At 39.4% G+C, this 18,864-nt stretch overlaps 1 protein-coding gene across 1 annotated transcript; it reads right to left on the bottom strand.

Annotated features, from left to right (window-relative positions):
• Positions 1-4,574: 4,574 nt before the first annotated feature.
• On the bottom strand, positions 4,575-17,249 carry GGCT (gamma-glutamylcyclotransferase). The gene is made up of 4 exons (XM_075212415.1): positions 17,007-17,249; positions 11,588-11,733; positions 6,072-6,192; positions 4,575-4,844 (listed from the first exon to the last, which is right to left on the bottom strand). The coding sequence occupies exons 1-4, from the start codon at positions 17,181-17,183 to the stop codon at positions 4,698-4,700; spliced, it is 591 nt and encodes a 196-aa protein (XP_075068516.1). The 5' UTR covers positions 17,184-17,249; the 3' UTR covers positions 4,575-4,697.
• Positions 17,250-18,864: the final 1,615 nt, after the last annotated feature.

The following is an 18,864-nucleotide window of genomic DNA, read 5'->3' as shown; positions in this document are numbered from 1 at the left end:
TGTGGGTATGAGAGAAAGAGAGCTGTGCATTGTGGCCCTCCCCCTTATATCTATATTTTTATCTCCCCAGGCTGCTGTATATTGTTGTATATGTCCCACAATACTGTATATTGGTGAACTCCCCCCTCAATATGTTCAGGCCCTCCCTGCTGCCTGACAGTCCATCTGCCTCACTCCCCCTCCCTGCTGCCTGTCACCCCATGTTATGCTGAGCACAAGGCGCTAATGGGCACAGGACTGTGGTGGGCCGAGGCTGTAATTATGGGTATAGGACAGTGGTGAGTATGATGCGATTATGAAGGGTATGGATGAGATTACATGTGGTAGACATTAGGGGCCTGATTCATCAAGGAACTTAAATAGCGATTTTGTGTGTACAAACTGCAAAATCACTCTGCACATGCCCAGAACCGACTTATACACCACAGAACGTAGCCACACTCAATTAAGTGAAAAGGACACTTACTGACACGCCCTTACTGTACATTGACTATGGGCAAATGCAGGGAAAGGGTGTTTGGCCATAGTCAATGTACAGTAAGGGCATGCAATCGCGAGCGCATGCAGCAGAGCCCGATCCAAGCTCTGTGCAATTTAAAGTACTTGTTTTTCAGCTCTTGCTCCAGCTAAAGTGCTGCTTATTAATGATGACAGCTATGTATACATGTTAGAACAGATGTATGCAAGCAGTAGCAACTGTAAAAATGTGTTTTATATACAGTAGACATTAATAACATCCTAATACAAAAAACTTTTTTTTTTTTTTTTTTTTACTGTTTTACCATTAATGCCTGTTTCTACCAGGTGACATTACATCAATATTTGGATTTTTTCTGTGTGCTCTTTTGAGAATATATATCCCACATAAGTGTTGAATGTATCCAACAGTGCCCTGTGTAGTAGAGCAGAGAACTACACCTGCATTCATCAGCGCATGTTTCTTCAGATCCGCTCCTTGTTGAATTTGGGTGTGCACAGGCACGAAACAAATGCACACTGTATGCGTGCTGTGATGAATCAGGCCCTAGGTTGTTATGTTGAGCACAGGGCTGTACAGTATGTGGTGGACATGGCTATTCTTTTTGCGATATGCAAAGCACAAAATGAATTTAATTTTTTTTCACCATTACAGTTTGTTTTCAAAACATTGCCCTCCATGCCTGTGACAATTGGCCCTCAATCCATTAGTGTATCCATCATGGGTTCATGAGTCAAGGTGGCCCCATACCAGCCCCCATGACATATGGGCAAGCCCACCCTGCACCCACAGTTATACAGCCACAATTGCAACCTGCACTTGTCCCAGGTAAAAGCAGGAGTTCCCGTTACTTTTACTGCATTACCACGACTTGACTGCCCCTGCCCTCCTGTTATTGCACAAGCCAGGTGCATCTCTTCCCTTCAATGCTTGCTGCATTGACTTGTGATGACACCTCTCCAATGACACACCACAAGATCCATCTGCCCACAGCATTACTCTGTCAATGCAGGAGCCACGAGGTAGCTTCCAACTCTCCTGGCTCCTGCACTGAGAGAGCGATGCCATAGAGGGATGGATTCTGTAACTTGTGATGTCTCACCTGAGATTCAATTGAGCTCTGCCTATACAACACTGCTAAGTGCTAAACCTGCAATTAAAGCACTGCTCCCAGTGCCAAGCCTACAATTGAAGAACCACTGCCAAGCCTGCAATTAATTAAGCCTGCCAGGTCTCTGGAGTTCAATGAATGAAACCTGCACAGACTGACAGAATTAAATAAATCGTTTCATCTTACAACTTCCAGAGGTGCGTAGAAAAACGCTACCTAAAAGTGGAAACACTACAGAAAATTTCTCACTAACCATTTTACCAACGACTGAAAGTCCAGATGAGCATGCAGATTTATGTGTACACGCCTACATGATCTACCTTCAGTTCTGCGCTATTCATCTCTCATAACCATCTGCTGAAAAGATTGTGACACACTCTACAGCAATCTGCCTACACTGGAGGTCATGAGTGCACACACACTTCCACATTTGCCTGATATTGTTCCATTGTTGATCGTGATTTTAAAGAAGTTTAGAAAACCAAATCAACAGATGTGCCATGTGCTTTGGTGCGATAAAACATGATTGTGGGAGTCTTGCAATATGTTTCCACACGATCGTTTATCGTCTGATCTGCACGATAATGGCATGAAATTACTGTAGTGTGTACCAGGCTCAATTTATGTTCTAAATTATCCATAATTAAAATAATAAATACTTAACACACTATTGGTTCGGACTGTTCAGTGTTCATTCTATTTCAGTAAATCAAATATATGACTATTACTGGAAGTGGAAGTTACCCATCAGCTATCTGGTCTATTTGTGTTACTGTTTTGGTAGTTTAGTGGTTGAAGTATTTTCAAACCGGACTTCAGTCATAATAAAGTTTTCAATTTTCATCCAGCTCAGTGATTGAGCACTCTAGTCTTAAAAAATATTTTTATAGAGAAACTATGGGGTCTATTTGTCAAACGGTGAAGAGCACTATTGCTGTAAAAACCGCTCTTGATAAGGCTCGCTATCGAACCGCCCTTTACATCAAAGGGGTTACCAGTATGTTAGCACAGGAAGGCCGATTTATCAAGTATTTTGGCAGTGCTTGTACCTTCCTTGACAACTTTTCTGTTTTCTCTCAGGTTGGCATTACCAGAATAAAAACCTAAAGAATAATGCTTTATGTCAACGTGCACATATAGACTACATACTTCCTAGTGTCTTAGGGAAACTCCCTTCCGTGCCTTACACTGACTACAGATGACCATTTCGGGTCACTCTTCAGTGTGTATGGGAATCATCACTTTTGAATAGGTTACCAGCATTTAAAGTTTCCAGGCATAGTGTTGTATAATGATGTGTTTTATTAGTTGCCAGATCACTTATACACTCACAGGAAAGCCGTCACATTCTGTGTAGAACTCCAACTTCCGCCGCTATTTTAGGAGCATGAAGCGGGTAGTTACATATGGCTGTTTAGATCAGCTCAGTTATTCCTTTGGTGATCTCCACTGCCTCCTTGTTGCCAGCAGCAACCATGAGAGCAAAAGCAATACCCCAGGTTACTCGCAGCTACCAAGTTTGTGGTTAATCCCAGGTGCAGCACAAAAACAAATGCCTTCTCCACAACTAGGATAGGATGGCGGTTTAGTTATTAAAAATGATAGAGGACAGTTATGCTTGAGAGCCACCTTCCACTGTCTTTCCTTGTTCCCCCCATGATGCAACACCAGAGGCTGCACAGAAATGCCATTCACTGCTAGATCAAACATAATAATAATATGTTGCAGAACTCTTTGACTGGGAACTCTATATATGTGGGCACAGAAGCAACACAAAATGCTGGTCATTTAGTTGTGTTACTGTTTATATAACATAGTTATCTAGCAGATCATGCGTAAAAATGAAAAGCATATAATTATGCTGCGATGCAATTTGCATAGTTAGACTTGGCAATGTGCATAACCCCAGGCCTAGATTAAACATTTTCACATTTTTTGGATTCAGCAAGCACGATTTCAATCCAGTAAATTCATGCTTGTTTTTATCACTGACCCTCGCATGAACTAAATATAGTTAATTTGCCATCTGTTGTACATCAAGGTAAATATGATAATATCCAAGCCAATTTTACTGTATGTTGTATTCGAAATGTAAGTTAAATAGTTTATAAAAAGCTGCTAATTTCATGATTGCTATGTTTAGTTTCTGTAGCCCTTATGAAAGCTCAAGAACAGGTTTTCCATATACATCTCTTTACACTATGAACCAAATGTACTTTTTTGGTAGACATTTTTAGGAGGGAAAAACAGATTATAGACATGATGCAGAGTGATTACTACGCCAGGTTGTGTAGTGTAACTTGCATGATTTCTCCTCCCCCAAGATAAATCTGAACTTGCTTACAGCCTAAGACTGTGCTCCAGGGTAAAGACTGAAAAATGCTCTACTACTACTGCATTCTATGCACCTAAATATCAAATCACATACATAGCCACATCATCCATGAGGCAAACTAGGCTCTTGTCTAGGGCCCAGAGAGCACTGAGCGGCAATGATTATCCTAACGTGTTATTATTTTGTTTAATTTTGAAAAAAGGAGGTTGAAAGGGAGCAATGACAATGATGTTGCCTAGGGCTTCATGGGGTCTTATTAAGATGCACAAAGCCTGAATATGACAACTTACATATTACATTACATGTTAGATTTTAAAAAAAAAATATTTTAGTTAAGGTGAGTTGTATATAATTCATAACATGTAGAGGTTAGAACAATTATTTATGGGGAATTGTATGCATAACATAAATCTCCTGTTTTCACATTGAAGAGTTACTAAAATTAGAGAGTTTAAGTGGCAATAAGCCTATTGGAGGATATATATTTTATCATTTCCATTCATGTTTGGCTTAAGTACACTTATTACCAATGCAAATTTGCGACTGTGTGCATGAGCTCTACATTTGAGCATAGTTGTGTTCATTTTGCACTTACCGTAAATATAGTTTTTACAGGGATTAGGAATGTTTTATTAGAAATGTTTAAGATATTTAAATACAAACTTTGTTTCTTTATTTTATTCTTTACACTTTCCAAAAAAGTTAAATTATAGAATAAATACATGTTAAAATTGTAAAACTACCCTCAGATGAAACATTGCAGAAACAGCAATCTATCCGTCATCTTGCACTTTTTGTATAGCATCTTTTAATCTGTTCATGATTGGGATTGGGCCGCAGTAATTATTGGTTTCTAGATCTTCTAACCTCTTCTGATAATGAAATGGTAATTTGTTCTGCTTTGCTCCCATGCACATGACCTGTGGATAAGGAAAACAAATAAGCATATGTTCACCTATTTAAAACATTGAGCATGTTCATCTTGATCACAAAAAGAAACAATTTTGTATTGCTAATAGCTAAAGGCATAAAGACTAAAAATAAAAAAAAAAATAAAAAAAAATGAATGATTACAAAATGAAAAAAATAACACGAAAATACTAATAGTTCCTTGCAAATAAAGAAATAATAATAAAGTATTTTATAAACTGTCAAAATCTATAAATAAGTACAGTAGATCATCAATAAGTACAGTACATCTTTAACAATGATTTTTGTGCTTTATAATTAGGCGTTTCAGTTTTTACCTAGAAGGTGTATTTGAAGGCTTTCTTGGCGTTTTCAGCTAAAATTAGAACGAGTGAAATCTGATTTCTCAATGACAAAGCCTTTGCAGTATTTAGGTATTTATAGAGTGCGTCAAGCAATGCAGTTAAGTTCCTGCACTGATCTGCTTCTCACACATAATCCTTCAAGTATCACTGATCAAAGTTGAACCTCTCCTGGAGTAGATCTGCAAGCCTTAAGCAAGGGGTCCATCAGGCTCCTCCCTCACCCTCCATGTCACCCCTTTTGCCCCGCTCCAGTGACACTCTCTTCCATGGCAATCATCACCCTGCTAGCCTGTCTTACCAGTCACATGCTCTGAAATCCCTTTCACTGCGGATAACTATAATACTGTATATGTTCCCTGCAATGTAAGGGATTTTTAGTGACAGGTGAGCCAGGTCATGTGACCAGTGGAAATGGATTGGAGTCCCAACTCAGCAGCACAGAGGTTTAAAACAAATAGCTCCTGTATTTTAGAATAGTTTAGACAGGTAAGACAGAGAGGGAGAGAAAGACAGAGACCGAGGAGTAGACAGAAGATAATAACAAAAGAAGACAGATTCAATAAGAAAACAGTAACTGACACCATCATTTCTTCTCATTGGGATGGGAAATTATTGTTATTTTAAAATAAAAACAAGGTAAATGACAAATTACATGGTGTTTTTAATTTCTGAATGGCATATTTTAATCATTAAAACTAAAAACCTTCTTATTTTAAGCATGTGAAAAATATAAGAATAATAACACTGAATTTACTCCAAAATAAACCCTGGAAATCCTTGATAGAATCATGCTTGAGGTCTCAGGTGATTTCCAATTCTATATAAATGTCTTATCTTTCTAGCTACATTACTAGAATTTCATGTCATTATTACCTGCTTGTACTGAGGAGATGTCAATCCATGTACATATTTAGTCATCTGATAGCACCGGCAGACAAGCTCTCCTCCTTCTGTCTGAACGTTGATCTCTATTGGTTGATAAGTACCCTCCTGGCTAAAACATATGAAAGAAAAAATTGTAATGAAGGCTTAAAACAGGAAATAGGGCTGATTTGGGCAGAGTTGGGCATACGTCTATTTGTTTAGTGTAAAATAAGCAAATTTATAGTCCTCATTTACACAAAAAAAATGTACCATATCTATGTCCATATGCAGATCTGACATTAGCTGTTCCTTACACTTTGAGAGACCGAACAGGGGAGGGTAGAGATGATTAAACGCAGTCTGAGTACAGGGTGTGATCATGCAATTGTGACGGAGGTAGACCCGCATGGAGATGCACATAAGCCTGTCAGTAGCTGTATCACTTGTGGGTGTCTGAGGGCTGGTGCAAAACCACATCGATGATGAAGATGATGATGATGATGATGACGAGTTGCCTGAATATGGTCATATTTTAGAACAAAGTTTTTTAAATTTTCATTTGTACACAAGAAGAAAGACTATATCTGCTGTATTATAGAGAGCGTTTTAAAAAAAAAAAAATGTGCTTATGACATGGATGGTTGTAAGTGTATCTGATGTACCACTGACATAAACCTGGTACATATCCTACCAGAAGAGAGCTAAACGCATCTTGAGGTGACCGACAGCATATGGGCATAAATAAGCTATTTTTGTGTGTGTCCTTTTAAAACTTTTTTTTTGGACGTATATGCATCAAACGTAGCATCAGCCCCACATATCACCATCATCATAGTTTACTTATAAGACAACACAGAATTTGCAGTGCCGTACAATAAATAAATGTTTATGAACAGAACAAAATACAAATACGTAAGGGGTAAGAGAATCAATAGCGTTAATAAAAATCAACACAAGAAGAGACAATGGAGAAAGCTACTATGTTAGAAGACACAACTGGAACAAATTAAGCCTTACAAAGAGAACAAGGAGATGGGATGCACGGAGGGTCACACGCTTGAGAGTTAACATTTGAGAGGTTCAGGGATGTAGATGGAGATGATTGGGGTGGAGGGAATTGGGTGGAGGGGTAGGAGAGGAGGGAGCTGTTTAGACGGGGGAAACAAACAAAGACAATAGGAGTGGAGGGAAAGAAAAGGAAAGGGCAGGTGAAGCATGAGCTGTCTTAGGATGGAAGTTGGGGGTGAGTCTGGTCATATGGGGCAGGGAATTCCAAAGGGCGAAGTTCTGAATGCGAGAGTGTGAAATGGTGACAGGAGAGAAAATGTAGAAAAGGTCATTGACAGAATGGAGTGGGTGAGAAGGGGAATATTTCTTGATAAGGTCACAGATGTAGTCGGGAAGATGTTAAAGATGGCTTCCTAAATAAGTGAGGACAAGCAGCTTGAATTGTATTCTGTAGGGAATGGGGAGACAGTGGACGGCTGTGCAGAGAGGGTCAGCAGAAGAGGAACCGTGGTAGAGAAAGATTAGCCGTGATGCCACATTTAGAGAAGGAGATTGCAGTAATCAAGGCGGGAGATGAAAAGAGCATGGACGATAAGCTCGGTTAAGCCCAATATGTTTAAAGCAGAAAATTATTTATGTAAAGAAAACCAAGATTAACTGTAGGAAAGTATTAGTGGTTTCTTATTGGGGATATAAATACACCCAAAAGATCTATAGAATACAAAAACATGATAAACTCTTCTCTTCATCAGTTTTGAGACATCAATGGTATCAATAAGACAGATATTTTGGAAATGAAGGGGTAACATTGAGTGCGCTTAACAGGCACTTAACAAATTGATGTACTCGGGTATAGAGTCTTCATATATGAGGAGAAACACTGATGGAGCATGTTATATTTAGATAAACAGCACAATATTGTGTTTGTTGCATGAAGCATATTGCACTGTGAGCTCATTGAAGCCCACTACATTCACATAAACACTATATGGAGTGTGCAAGTCTAATACGTCAAAATGTGGCACATTTTCCTCATGCTGTTTGTCTCAAAAACATGTGTTCTGGATATATGTGTAAAGTGATTTAAGTTTATCTACACCCAATATCAATTTTATTCACTCCCCAGTGAATGGAACAAATGTACATTGGGTGTAGTGGTAAAAACAGTATCCACATTTAAACATATTTTAGAAAAACATATTTATTAAGAAATTAAGGGTAGACATGTAGACAGGGCTTCAGGGCAATAGTTCTAAGGTAAAGAAGTTACGGCAGCCACTGGCTAAAGACTTTGCTGGACTTCCTTGACCATGTTGAGCCAGAAGTGCCGATCAGCTAAAGAACCACTTTTAGCTGAAAACACACTCAGGGGTTAGTTGAGGTATGGACCAGAGGCTTATAGGAATTATGCTTTATTGTCTGATAAATGGATGCCCATTATTTTCCAGTGAATCTAGCCAGTGTTCCCATGGTGCCTGCTGCCATCAGGGACTTAGGGGTACAATGGCCACCCTATGTTATGCAGGTACTCAATACAACAGGGAAGTGTTATTTGGGAGCAGCCCCCACCAAGGCCACATCATCGTTGGAACCGGACCTGGCTTAAAAGAGGTATCTTTAGGGTATGGTAGCCTAGCAGGATTTCTGTGTCGTGTACCCCCTGGCTGTTATTAACTGTCCCCTCTTCCTATGTGATTTGTAAATATAAAGATCTATTTGTGATATAAAATAAAAGGTACATTTCTATATTTCCAAAGTGATTCTGAGCGAACCCTCTGTGGGTACATTCATAGAAGTAGAGCAATGATTAAATACCAGACAAAACCTGAATACTCTTCATGAACAAGTGCATGAATTTATTGTGGTAGCGTGCCTATCTGTGAATCTGCAAGTATGAGAGTCCTCATTCACAGAAGAGGAAAAGTGACAGCTTAATGCAATAGCCTCCATAGTCACCAGATCTGAATCAAATTAAGCATCTGTGGTATGAGATGAAACAAGTTCAGTGTAGAAATATAACATCAGTTAATTTGCAACAACTTATGTGAAACATGGGCTATTATCCCTGCGCGACACTGTCTTCATATTCGTGGTGTAAGTACAAGACCAAAACATGTTTGCCACTGTGGACAAATACTTAATTATTGCACAGTAAGGACAATTATGGCAGTGTTTCCAGAAATTAATGAATTTGTGTGTGCTATCTTTATATCCATTGACTACAAGAGGGATGAGGTAGTTACAGAAAAAAAATATATTTTCCAGATTCAGTTTATTAGTTAGTCAAACTGCTGAATGTGGGTATAAAAGACACTAATTGATACCAGACTACAAGTAAACTAGACATCAACAGTAAAGAGTCAATTGAAACAAAGCCAGGAAGATTAGTTTTAAAACTTTCAACTGGAGTCCTTCCTTGCCATAAACTCACAGCAGCGAGAATACACTACTGATCAAGATTCCCTGACTGCTATTCTGGAAACTTTACGGGTTGTAGTTCATTAAAAAAAATAATGAAGATGATGATGATTAGCCATCATTCAATTGAGGCAAGTTAAAAGTGAATCCCATCTGTAAAGCAAATTCTGGAAGCATGGCACTCAGTGACAGGTCATGGTATAGATAGATAACTCCACCCAAAAAGGAGATCTTCCCTACAGTTTTATTTGACTATGAAGCCTTGTATAAACAGATTACATCTCTTAAGCAGTCCATGTCCAGATTCTGAGACTAAGGGGTAAATGTGTCAAGCTGGCAGGTTTGAAAGGTGGAGATGTTGGCTATAGCAACCAATCAGATTCTAGCTATCATTTTGCAGAATGTACTAAATAAATGATAACTAAATCTGATTGGTTGCTATAGGCAACATCTCCATTTTTGAAACTCACCGAAAACTCACAGCTTGATACATTTACTCCTAAGAGTGAGAACATGATGGTGCATTCGGAAATGTATCTAGAATTTATGCTTTAAGTCAGGCCTGGATCAATCCCTTTAAAAGCTAGTAGCCAGGACCAAAAGTTGTTAGTCAGGCATTTTTAAGCAATAATTTGTGGTGTGCAGAGTACACAAAAAAAGGTGTTATGGGTATTATTGGTGTATTCAAAATGTAGTGCTCCATCTATGCAATACCAGCTTCCAACAATGGTCGAATCTGGTGATTAATGAGGGTAACATAATGGAATTTATACATGTTAATGCACTTAGGTGCCTAGAAAATACCTGCTGGTAAGCTTTGGGGTGGTGGACCTTACAAAGAGGGAGTACTGTATTTTATAAAGCCCATAAACCTAGTATAGCATATCCAACTAGCGCTCACCACAGTGACCATTCTCCCACTCAAAGTGGCACAGCACCCACAATTCTCCCTATAAAATACCAACTCTGTCTGAGAAACAGCCAACACATTACTGAGCCATCACCATCCCTGGTATCAGGTTAGGTCAGAGAAGATGAGACAATTAGATTTAACATTCAGGTCCCACTTGTAGGTTAGCGCCAGAAGACCTGGATATTGATGTGGAGAGTTACACTAGATTCTTCTCCTTCGATTCCTGGTGTTTTTGCTTTAAGATAAGTGTTATGTTGGTTGCAGACTAGGTGGTTCTAATTTGTCATCTCTTCAGGGACTGGAGATTGGGATCCTCCCCCACCAGGATTGAAAAGATGTGTGGCCACATAGAGCAGCAGCTCAGTATATGGCTCAGCGAAGAGCTGACTAGAGGGTCCAGTGTGAGGTCATTGTGTGTCCTGCAAGGGGCAGAAGGTCAGAGATGGCAGCTCAGAAAGGATCTGAAGAGACTGCTCAGTGGAGAGCTCATAGGACAGCTGAGAGATGGATTGTTATGGGCCTGCATGAGGCAGGCGAGAGAAACTGCAGGCCCAGAAAAGATGGAAACAGACAGGTTTTACCAAGAGTTGTTGTGCAAGACAGGAGCTCAGGAAAGTCCGGCACTAGTGACTGGCTGAGGAGGGAACACCACATGTACAAGGACTTTTTATTAATGTGTGCAGCCACTAAAGAAAAGTGAAAAGTGGAAAAGCCGCCCATGGACTAAAAATTGAGGCAATGCATTGAATGGCGGCAAGGTGTTTGCTATTTGTGGGTACCTTCTTGCTGACAAGTAAAGCACAATACGGAGATCCTTATTGTATATCTAAATACTAGGGTCTGACCAAAAGGCTCTAATCTGAGCTATTCCATTCATAGTGTAGGAAGAGTTTTCTAAGCAGTGTTCAGGCGTAAACAAGATTAGACCATCATCACAGAGCAGGGAAACTATTTCCTTTTATGGGCCAACTAGTTTGGCCAATTGATCTTTATGTGCCACAAACAATATCTGTATTTTTTATAATAAAATACTCTAAATACGCCTATTGAAACAACTAATTACATAGCACAGTCAACAAATGTATACGGTTTTAGAGTTTCCTGGCAGTTACACAATAGGAGTGCCTCATTTTAAAGTGTTTATCTCCATATGTTTAAAACCTGAGAAATGTCCTTGGTCACTTACATGTCTAAAGAACCCAAGCAGGAGATGTCCATTTTCCACACAACTCCCCAGACTTCATCTCCCTCACTCTCAATCACGGTTGCCGCTCCTCCATACCACCGTGAGTTGCGATTGCCATTGTGGTTACCAAATGCAAGCTTGAAGCCCTGAAATAAATAATTGAATGTGTGAACTTATCATATTCATCCCTGTCCCTACTAACGAACACATCGCTGCCTCTAACAGGATCAGAACAGGTACTTATATTAGGACATTAAACACTGTAGCCAATCTCACCCAAGTGAGTTCATCACTGATATACAGTAGGTAGCAAGTGAATGCAATAAGTTATTCAGACCCTAGTCAAATGCACCTTAAAAATATAAAATTGCTCACTACATGAAATAATTAAACTGCTAAATGAAAATAGCAGATGATTTCTCAGAAAGATACCACTTCCTGAGAATTTATTTTGGCCAGAAGTAGCTTTGAATTTCAGTTTATCTTTTAAAACACAAACATCCCTTTCTTGTGACTAGCAAAAGATCTCAACCTCCCTTAATTTTGACCCCCCCCCCCCCCGTTATTACCAAGATCCAGAATATTGTACCTTATATTCTCCAGGTATGAAGCTTGGATAATTTACAAGGACAGGAACTGTATTATAGTGATTAGAGAGGTGCCATGTCATCCAATCAGTTTCCACTACAAATGGACATTACCACCTTTACATACTGAGTAGAATTCGAAAAGATCTTTTGCTAATGAAATCTAAAAGTTCTTCTTATTGACATGATATTCACTGTTTTGTGATCTATTATTTACATTGAATGTTAAAAAATATTTTTTTGGTTTCAACAAGTAATTTTACTGATTTACAGTAGCTGGTAGAGTGTAGACGAATAAAATCTTGTTTCTAAAGGGCTTTTAAACTTTACGAAGAACAGCACACCACACATTTATGTAACAATGTAAAAAATAGAACTTTTAATTATAAGAATTAAGATTTGTTAATTTCAGATGTAAATACAGTATTTTAACCAATTATTCACAAATACATATGTTAATTATGGTGGTAATTTGGCTAATTTAAGTCCACTTTTAATGAATACATTTCTAAGTTTAACTTAATAAAAACACAGACATACAATACATTCGCTACATGTGTGTGAATTCTTTGCTAAAGAAAAAAAATGGTAACGCACATGTAAGAGATTTGTGAATTCCAACCACGTAAATGTAAATGTATCAAGCTGAGAGTTTTCCGGTGGGTTTGAAAAACCATTCAGATTCTAGCTATCATTTAATTAGTACATTCTACAAAATGATAGCTAGAATCTGATTGGTTGCTATAGGCTATAGTCAGATCATTCAGATGTGGTGGCTGAGATATGGAAAGAGGATTACTTCTTTGGTAGCCAATTTCTGAATGGAATTAACCCTATGCTAATCCACTTTTCAAACCCGCTGGAAAACGCTCAGCTTGATACATTTACCCCACATGTTTCTTAGGGATTCCATAAAAAACATTTAACTAGGGGACAGCAATGGTAACAACTGTCAAATAAAATTGTTAATTGACAAATATATTATATTCATATTATTGTGTTGGTTATAACTTCCTTCAGATGGATAAAAAATAGGAATTATATAAAAATTTTGCTATTGTAATATTAATCTGTCACCCAATTTTTGCTGTTTGACAGTGGTTTTACCGACTCGTCTTGGGAATCCTTTTACCGTCAGTACTCTGTCATTGCCGACCACTCCTACTGCTGTTAAGCGGCCACCATTCACGACTATAAAAGTGCCAAATACGCAGTATCTGTAGAAGAGTAGTTGCTGCCTCCACCAGGCTCCTTCACTGGCACCTGGAACCACTTCTGTGTGTTGTAGCTGCTGCAGCACCTCTTTGCTGATGACTGTGGCTGGTTCTGATCGTTTACTTAGGATTGGGAATGCAGAGTGGCAGGTAGAGTGTTGATGGGTTCTGGATTCAACACAGGACAGCCGGTAGGGAACTAGAGGGTTAGCTCTTATCTGTAGGTCACAGGACTACAACAGATAATAGGGATTATGCAGGATGTTATCAACATTTATTTATATAGCTCCAGAAAATTCCGTAGCGCTTCCTATAAAGGAAGAGTGGTGTTTATTGCGCATATATACACCCAGGAGTAAAATATATACTATACACATTAAATGGGGCTTTACTGTCCTTTTTTATATAGATTATAAATTTAGGTTGGCAGGGGGTAATCCAGTGCCCTGCCCCGTTAACCAATCTATCTTAATTCAAGCGACTTGGGCCTCCATTTATCTGTCGTGTCCCACATTCCACCAGGTCTCACTATGGCTGCAGGAATCTCCCGCTTTGATACCTGATCATTAGTCAGTGAGGTCATACATTAGTGACAGTAAATCAGAATGAATCAGCTGAACTTTGAAATGCCAGACTGTCACTGAACTAAGAATCACTTACGTTTCCTGAGTGAGACATGATCAAATCATATGTGACTAAATATAGCCCTTTCAATACAGTTGACAGATAAGCATAATGCATGTGTGCATAACTCCCAACAGTCCTTATTTAGTCCTTACACGAGGGGCTGTTCCACCATTCCATAGACTTTTGTCCTGATTCAAGGACAATTGGGAGATGTGAGTGCATATATGAGCATTAATTGCATTTCATTAGCAATCATTGTGGGAGAGAATTGCTTGGGGGGGAAGGGTTAAAGCAGTGATGGGCAACCTGGTACACTTCAGGGACCACATTCCCGATACACTTCAGGGACTACATTGTGCAGCTCTCTAACCTTGAAACGGGCCACACATTTCCCTATAACTCTGTAATAAGTTAATACAATAAATGTAATCAAAGAAAGATACCTATCTGTAAAAGCACACCAGCAGGCATTCTAAACAAGTGTAACAAGCTTTAAAAAACAAATCTGACAATATAGAAGGAAGGAGCTGGGTCCGCAGGTGAAGGCTCGAAGGGCCACAAGAGGCAATAGGGCCGCCTGTTCAGAGGCAGAACTAGCGAGCTGTGGGCCCCTGTGAAGATAGCGGGTTTTATGGCTCAATTCTACCCACTTCACTCTGGCTGGCCACCTTTCCTATGCCAGGGAAGCCTACGTAGTAACTTCTAAGGTTATTATTAGTCACTCAGGCAAATGCAGTTAGAAAAGTACAACAGTATATTTATTGTAACAAAAACAATCACTAGAATATTATGTACACACAGTAAATAAATTCCAGGCAGGTTCACCACATCATCTGTCCCTTACCCCACTAGCTTAAGGAGTTACAGTCACCTGGCTGTCCAGACTTGACGACCCATGGATCTCCCGATGTATTTCACTGGTAGAGCCACCAGCCACTCCGCAGCTTCCAGCCCTCAATTCCCAGAATGAACAACCCCTTCCCCCCTGGAGTGGCTCCTTATATCTCAGGTCAAATTTCCAGAGTGTTTTCCCTTCCTGGGAAAACCCCTGGGTCTCTTCTTATTAAACATTGGTGAGTCCTGGACTAGGGGGTTGGAGAGGGGACTGGAGATGAGCTGTACTTCCACAGAAACTCTAGATTGTAGACCAAATGTCTGTAGTAGTCTTGTGAAAACAATGGATACTAATTAGCCATCTCCCTCACCAGTATCTTGCAACTTGATCCCTACCCATAACCCACCTGGCTTCACTTTAAGGACAATGACTAACAGCTTCCATGCAATAGCAACAAGATACAATATACATATTTACAATGAGCTACAATGTCCCCTTATCCACATGTAATTAGACACTGCAGTTGTACTCTGATAAGCTGGGGAACAAAAGCAAGGGCTATAAAAAGTACATGCTATAATCCACATATTGTGAGATATGAGGGACAGGCTGATTAAGGTATTATCAAATTTGTTTTGTCACAGCCCCGAAGCAGGGAAGCGCCGAGGAGGGAACCAGGACCACAAGAGAAATTTTGGGCCCTAATACAGCTAATTTTTTGCCCATCCACACAGGCGAGCAGCAAGGGTGCTGTGTGGCGGCGCCTCCAAAGGGGCGTAGCCACATAATGTTGGGGGCAAGGTCAACATGGACAAGGCTGCGCTAATTTAGACATGACATATTGGCAGAAATTCAATGCAATTTCGAAATCTCTGCTCATTTTTCCTCACACCCCATAGAGGTGCAAGGAAAAATGGGAGGAGATTTCTGTCAAATCTCCACTGCAAAGTGTCTCGTGGACGTTCCGGAGACACGTTGCAGCTAATTGAATTCCCCCATTATGTATTAAAATGGTGCTAGTGTCACCTACTTGTTATTGCAGCTTTTACAACCTGGAATGTTGGGAGCTGTTGAAAAATGTAAATATGGAAAGCGAGCAATAAGTGAACACCGTACATAACACAGATCATGCAGTATATAATACATACATTATAATAAAATATTACATTTATCACACCCTCCCCAGCCACATCACGCCACCGGGCCCACAGCTCGCTAATTCCCTGTGCATTAGGACCCATTATCTTGTGGAATGTCAAATTGTTGGGATAAGACCTGATTAAGAGTTCAGGCCGCCCTACTACTCTCATACCGCTCTCCCACATTCCTCGCTATGCTAATATGCAATGAGCAAAAATGAACCTGTCCTTCATTTAAGACACGGCTTCGTCACCCCCCCTCCCTCCTCCACACACAAGATTTTTTTTTTTTTGGCACTCCGATCCACTTGGCTTATGGAAATGTAATCTTTGTTTAAATCTGAACAGTATAGCAGAACTGAGACATGAATGAGTGTCACTGAGGGTGAAGATGGGGAGGGTGAGAGGGCTGTCACGCCTGTTATAATCCTTGTCACTCCTACTTGCTTATCTTCAAATGCCCAAAAGAGGATGGCTCATTATCTTCAATCTTCATCGAAATACATCAAGTTGAAAACCTTACTACATTTTTTGTAGCCTAGTCAGCCTATTGGATAATCGGGCCTGGTTGGGGGAATCAATTTATGGGATGGCCAATAAGAAAACAGCAAGTGTATCAGCAAAGAAATGATGCCATAGACATTAGTGATATGAATTAACTTCCAATAACTGATGCTTTTTACTGAACATAAAATGCAACATCTGCCAAAGTGACAAAACACAGTGCAAAAAGAAATACGATTATAACAGATGTAACGATATTGCGATTATGGTAACAGATGTAAATCACGTCGCTGTACTGTACCTAAAAGGAAAGAAATAGCAAATGCTGACTCATTGTCAGCCAGTCATTTCCTCCTCAAAATGCACAAAGCACCAGCTCATACAGCACAGTTTCTGCTCGTTAAGACACATGGCCAAGTGGGCCTATATTTCTTTATAAGAACAGTGCATGTAAAAGGGATGTGTATAATAATAATAATAATAATAATACTATATAAAATATTTTAATAGCACCTTTAGCATGGCTATGGAGTGAAATGATGCAGACGGATTGTCTAGAAGGAGCCGCTCTTTTAGCAGGTTGCTTCCATAAGCAAAATAGTAGAAGTGATCGCTACCGGGCAGAAGTCCTGCTGAGTTTTTTTCTTCCATTGCTGCTGCTCTGTGTATTCCGCTATCAGTACAGTACATCCCACCAACCCTCTGTACTCCCCGGGAACGCGCTCTGGTGGGAAGGTGGATCACTGTCAGGCGCCATCTAGTGAGTTAGTACCAGAACTGCACACACCTCCTGCTGCTCAGGTGACTGAAATAGGCTCTGTGTAAATGCAAAAAGAGAAACGTCTAGGATAAATTGCTACAATAAAACAGCATAATGTCAAATCAAGTACAAATGAGATTGCCAATCGTACGCTTCTTTAATGATTAACTAGTGGTCCCAAAATAGTTCACACTTTTATCATTCAAGTCATTTTGTTTTAGGGATTTACACCCTGATTATAATAGGTACAATTAGATAATTAACTTCAATTGCATCGTTTGTAATAAATATTGTTGCTGATTTAATGGATGCTATAATGAAATGTGATTTCTAGTACAACTAGTGTAACGTTGAGTACACTTTATCCTTGTGACATACCAGAACAGCACAGATCCACACATTTGGAATGATAAAGTCCTCAAAAACCCATTTTTGGTGGGTACATATTATTTGGTAATAATTTATGTGAAATCAATGAGTGACCAGTTTAAAAAGATTACATGAAAATAATGAGTCCTAACTGTTGCACTCTAGCCACCTTAAAGTATATAACATCCAGATTTATTTCCCCCATTATATATATATATATATATATATATATATATAATGACGGTGCTGTTTCTTTTGAAAAGTCCTCAACCATTCAACTACTTATCTCAACACTCTGAGGCTAATGTAATGCTGAGTACTCTAATAGAAAATAAATGTCTTACATGATATTTCTCAACCAGTAGTGTCCCCTTTACATGGCAAAATGGATCAAGTGTGATGCTGGTCAATCATCATCATCATCATTTATTTATATAGTGCCACTAATTCCGCAGCGCTATACAGAGAACTCATTCACATCAGTCCCTGTCCCATTGGGGCTTACAATCTAAATTCCCTAACACACACACATACACATACACACACACAGACTATGGTCAAATTGCTAGCAGCCAATTAACCTACCAGTATGTTTTTGGAGTGTGGGAGGAAACCGGAGCACCCGGAGGAAATGATCCTTGATAATGAATATTAATCTAGAAAAAATGTAAACAAAAAAAGAAGCAAGGCTATCCATGTGTAATAGCTCAATTTTAATAATAACAAATTACTTGTAAAGTAAAAGTGAAAGGTATAATGTTATCTGTACAACGTTGGTGGTAGAGTGTAGTATATAAAGAAGGTCTGACTCTTCCAAGTCCAGAATCCGAAAGTGATTTTGCGGGATTCCACTGATGCACTTCCCCCAAAAGTTACCAGGCTGAAAACATTGCAGGAGGCAACCCTAAGCATTGCGTCACTCAACGTCATTAGCGTAGCTATACTATTGTTGCTGTTTTCTTTCCTTTTAAATAAAGTGAGGAGGAAGCAGAAGAGAGAGGAGCGAAGCTATAGTATTCTGTGGCTACACAAGGAAGATCTGACCTACCGTGACTCTAGCTTAATTGGGGTAAAGCTATACTATATAACTTCTATGCTCCAAATGTATATGGGAGTATCTGAGGCTTTCAAATGGGAGCATGTAAACTTATAATGCACATTTGCAGTATGAGGCAGATTGGCTATATAGCCAATCTCCACACTTGCTCTTTTGACTAAGATGTGCCCTTTTCTTATTAGATT

Source organism: Mixophyes fleayi, chromosome 5, assembly GCF_038048845.1.
Source record: "Mixophyes fleayi isolate aMixFle1 chromosome 5, aMixFle1.hap1, whole genome shotgun sequence".
Classification (NCBI taxonomy): domain Eukaryota; kingdom Metazoa; phylum Chordata; class Amphibia; order Anura; family Limnodynastidae; genus Mixophyes; species Mixophyes fleayi.
This window is presented reverse-complemented; position numbering and strand designations above follow the sequence as displayed.

Bases quoted from the DNA above. Each gene is read 5' to 3' on its own strand.
- GGCT (XM_075212415.1), bottom strand. From the start codon at position 17,183: ATGTACTGTACTGATAGCGGAATACACAGAGCAGCAGCAATGGAAGAA. The intron at 11,734-17,006 runs GTGCTATTAAAA...TATTTATTTCAG, and splicing joins ACTCCATAGCCATGCTAAAG to GGCTTCAAGCTTGCATTTGG. The intron at 6,193-11,587 runs GTAAGTGACCAA...CATATGTTTTAG, and splicing joins TGCTTGGGTTCTTTAGACAT to CCAGGAGGGTACTTATCAAC.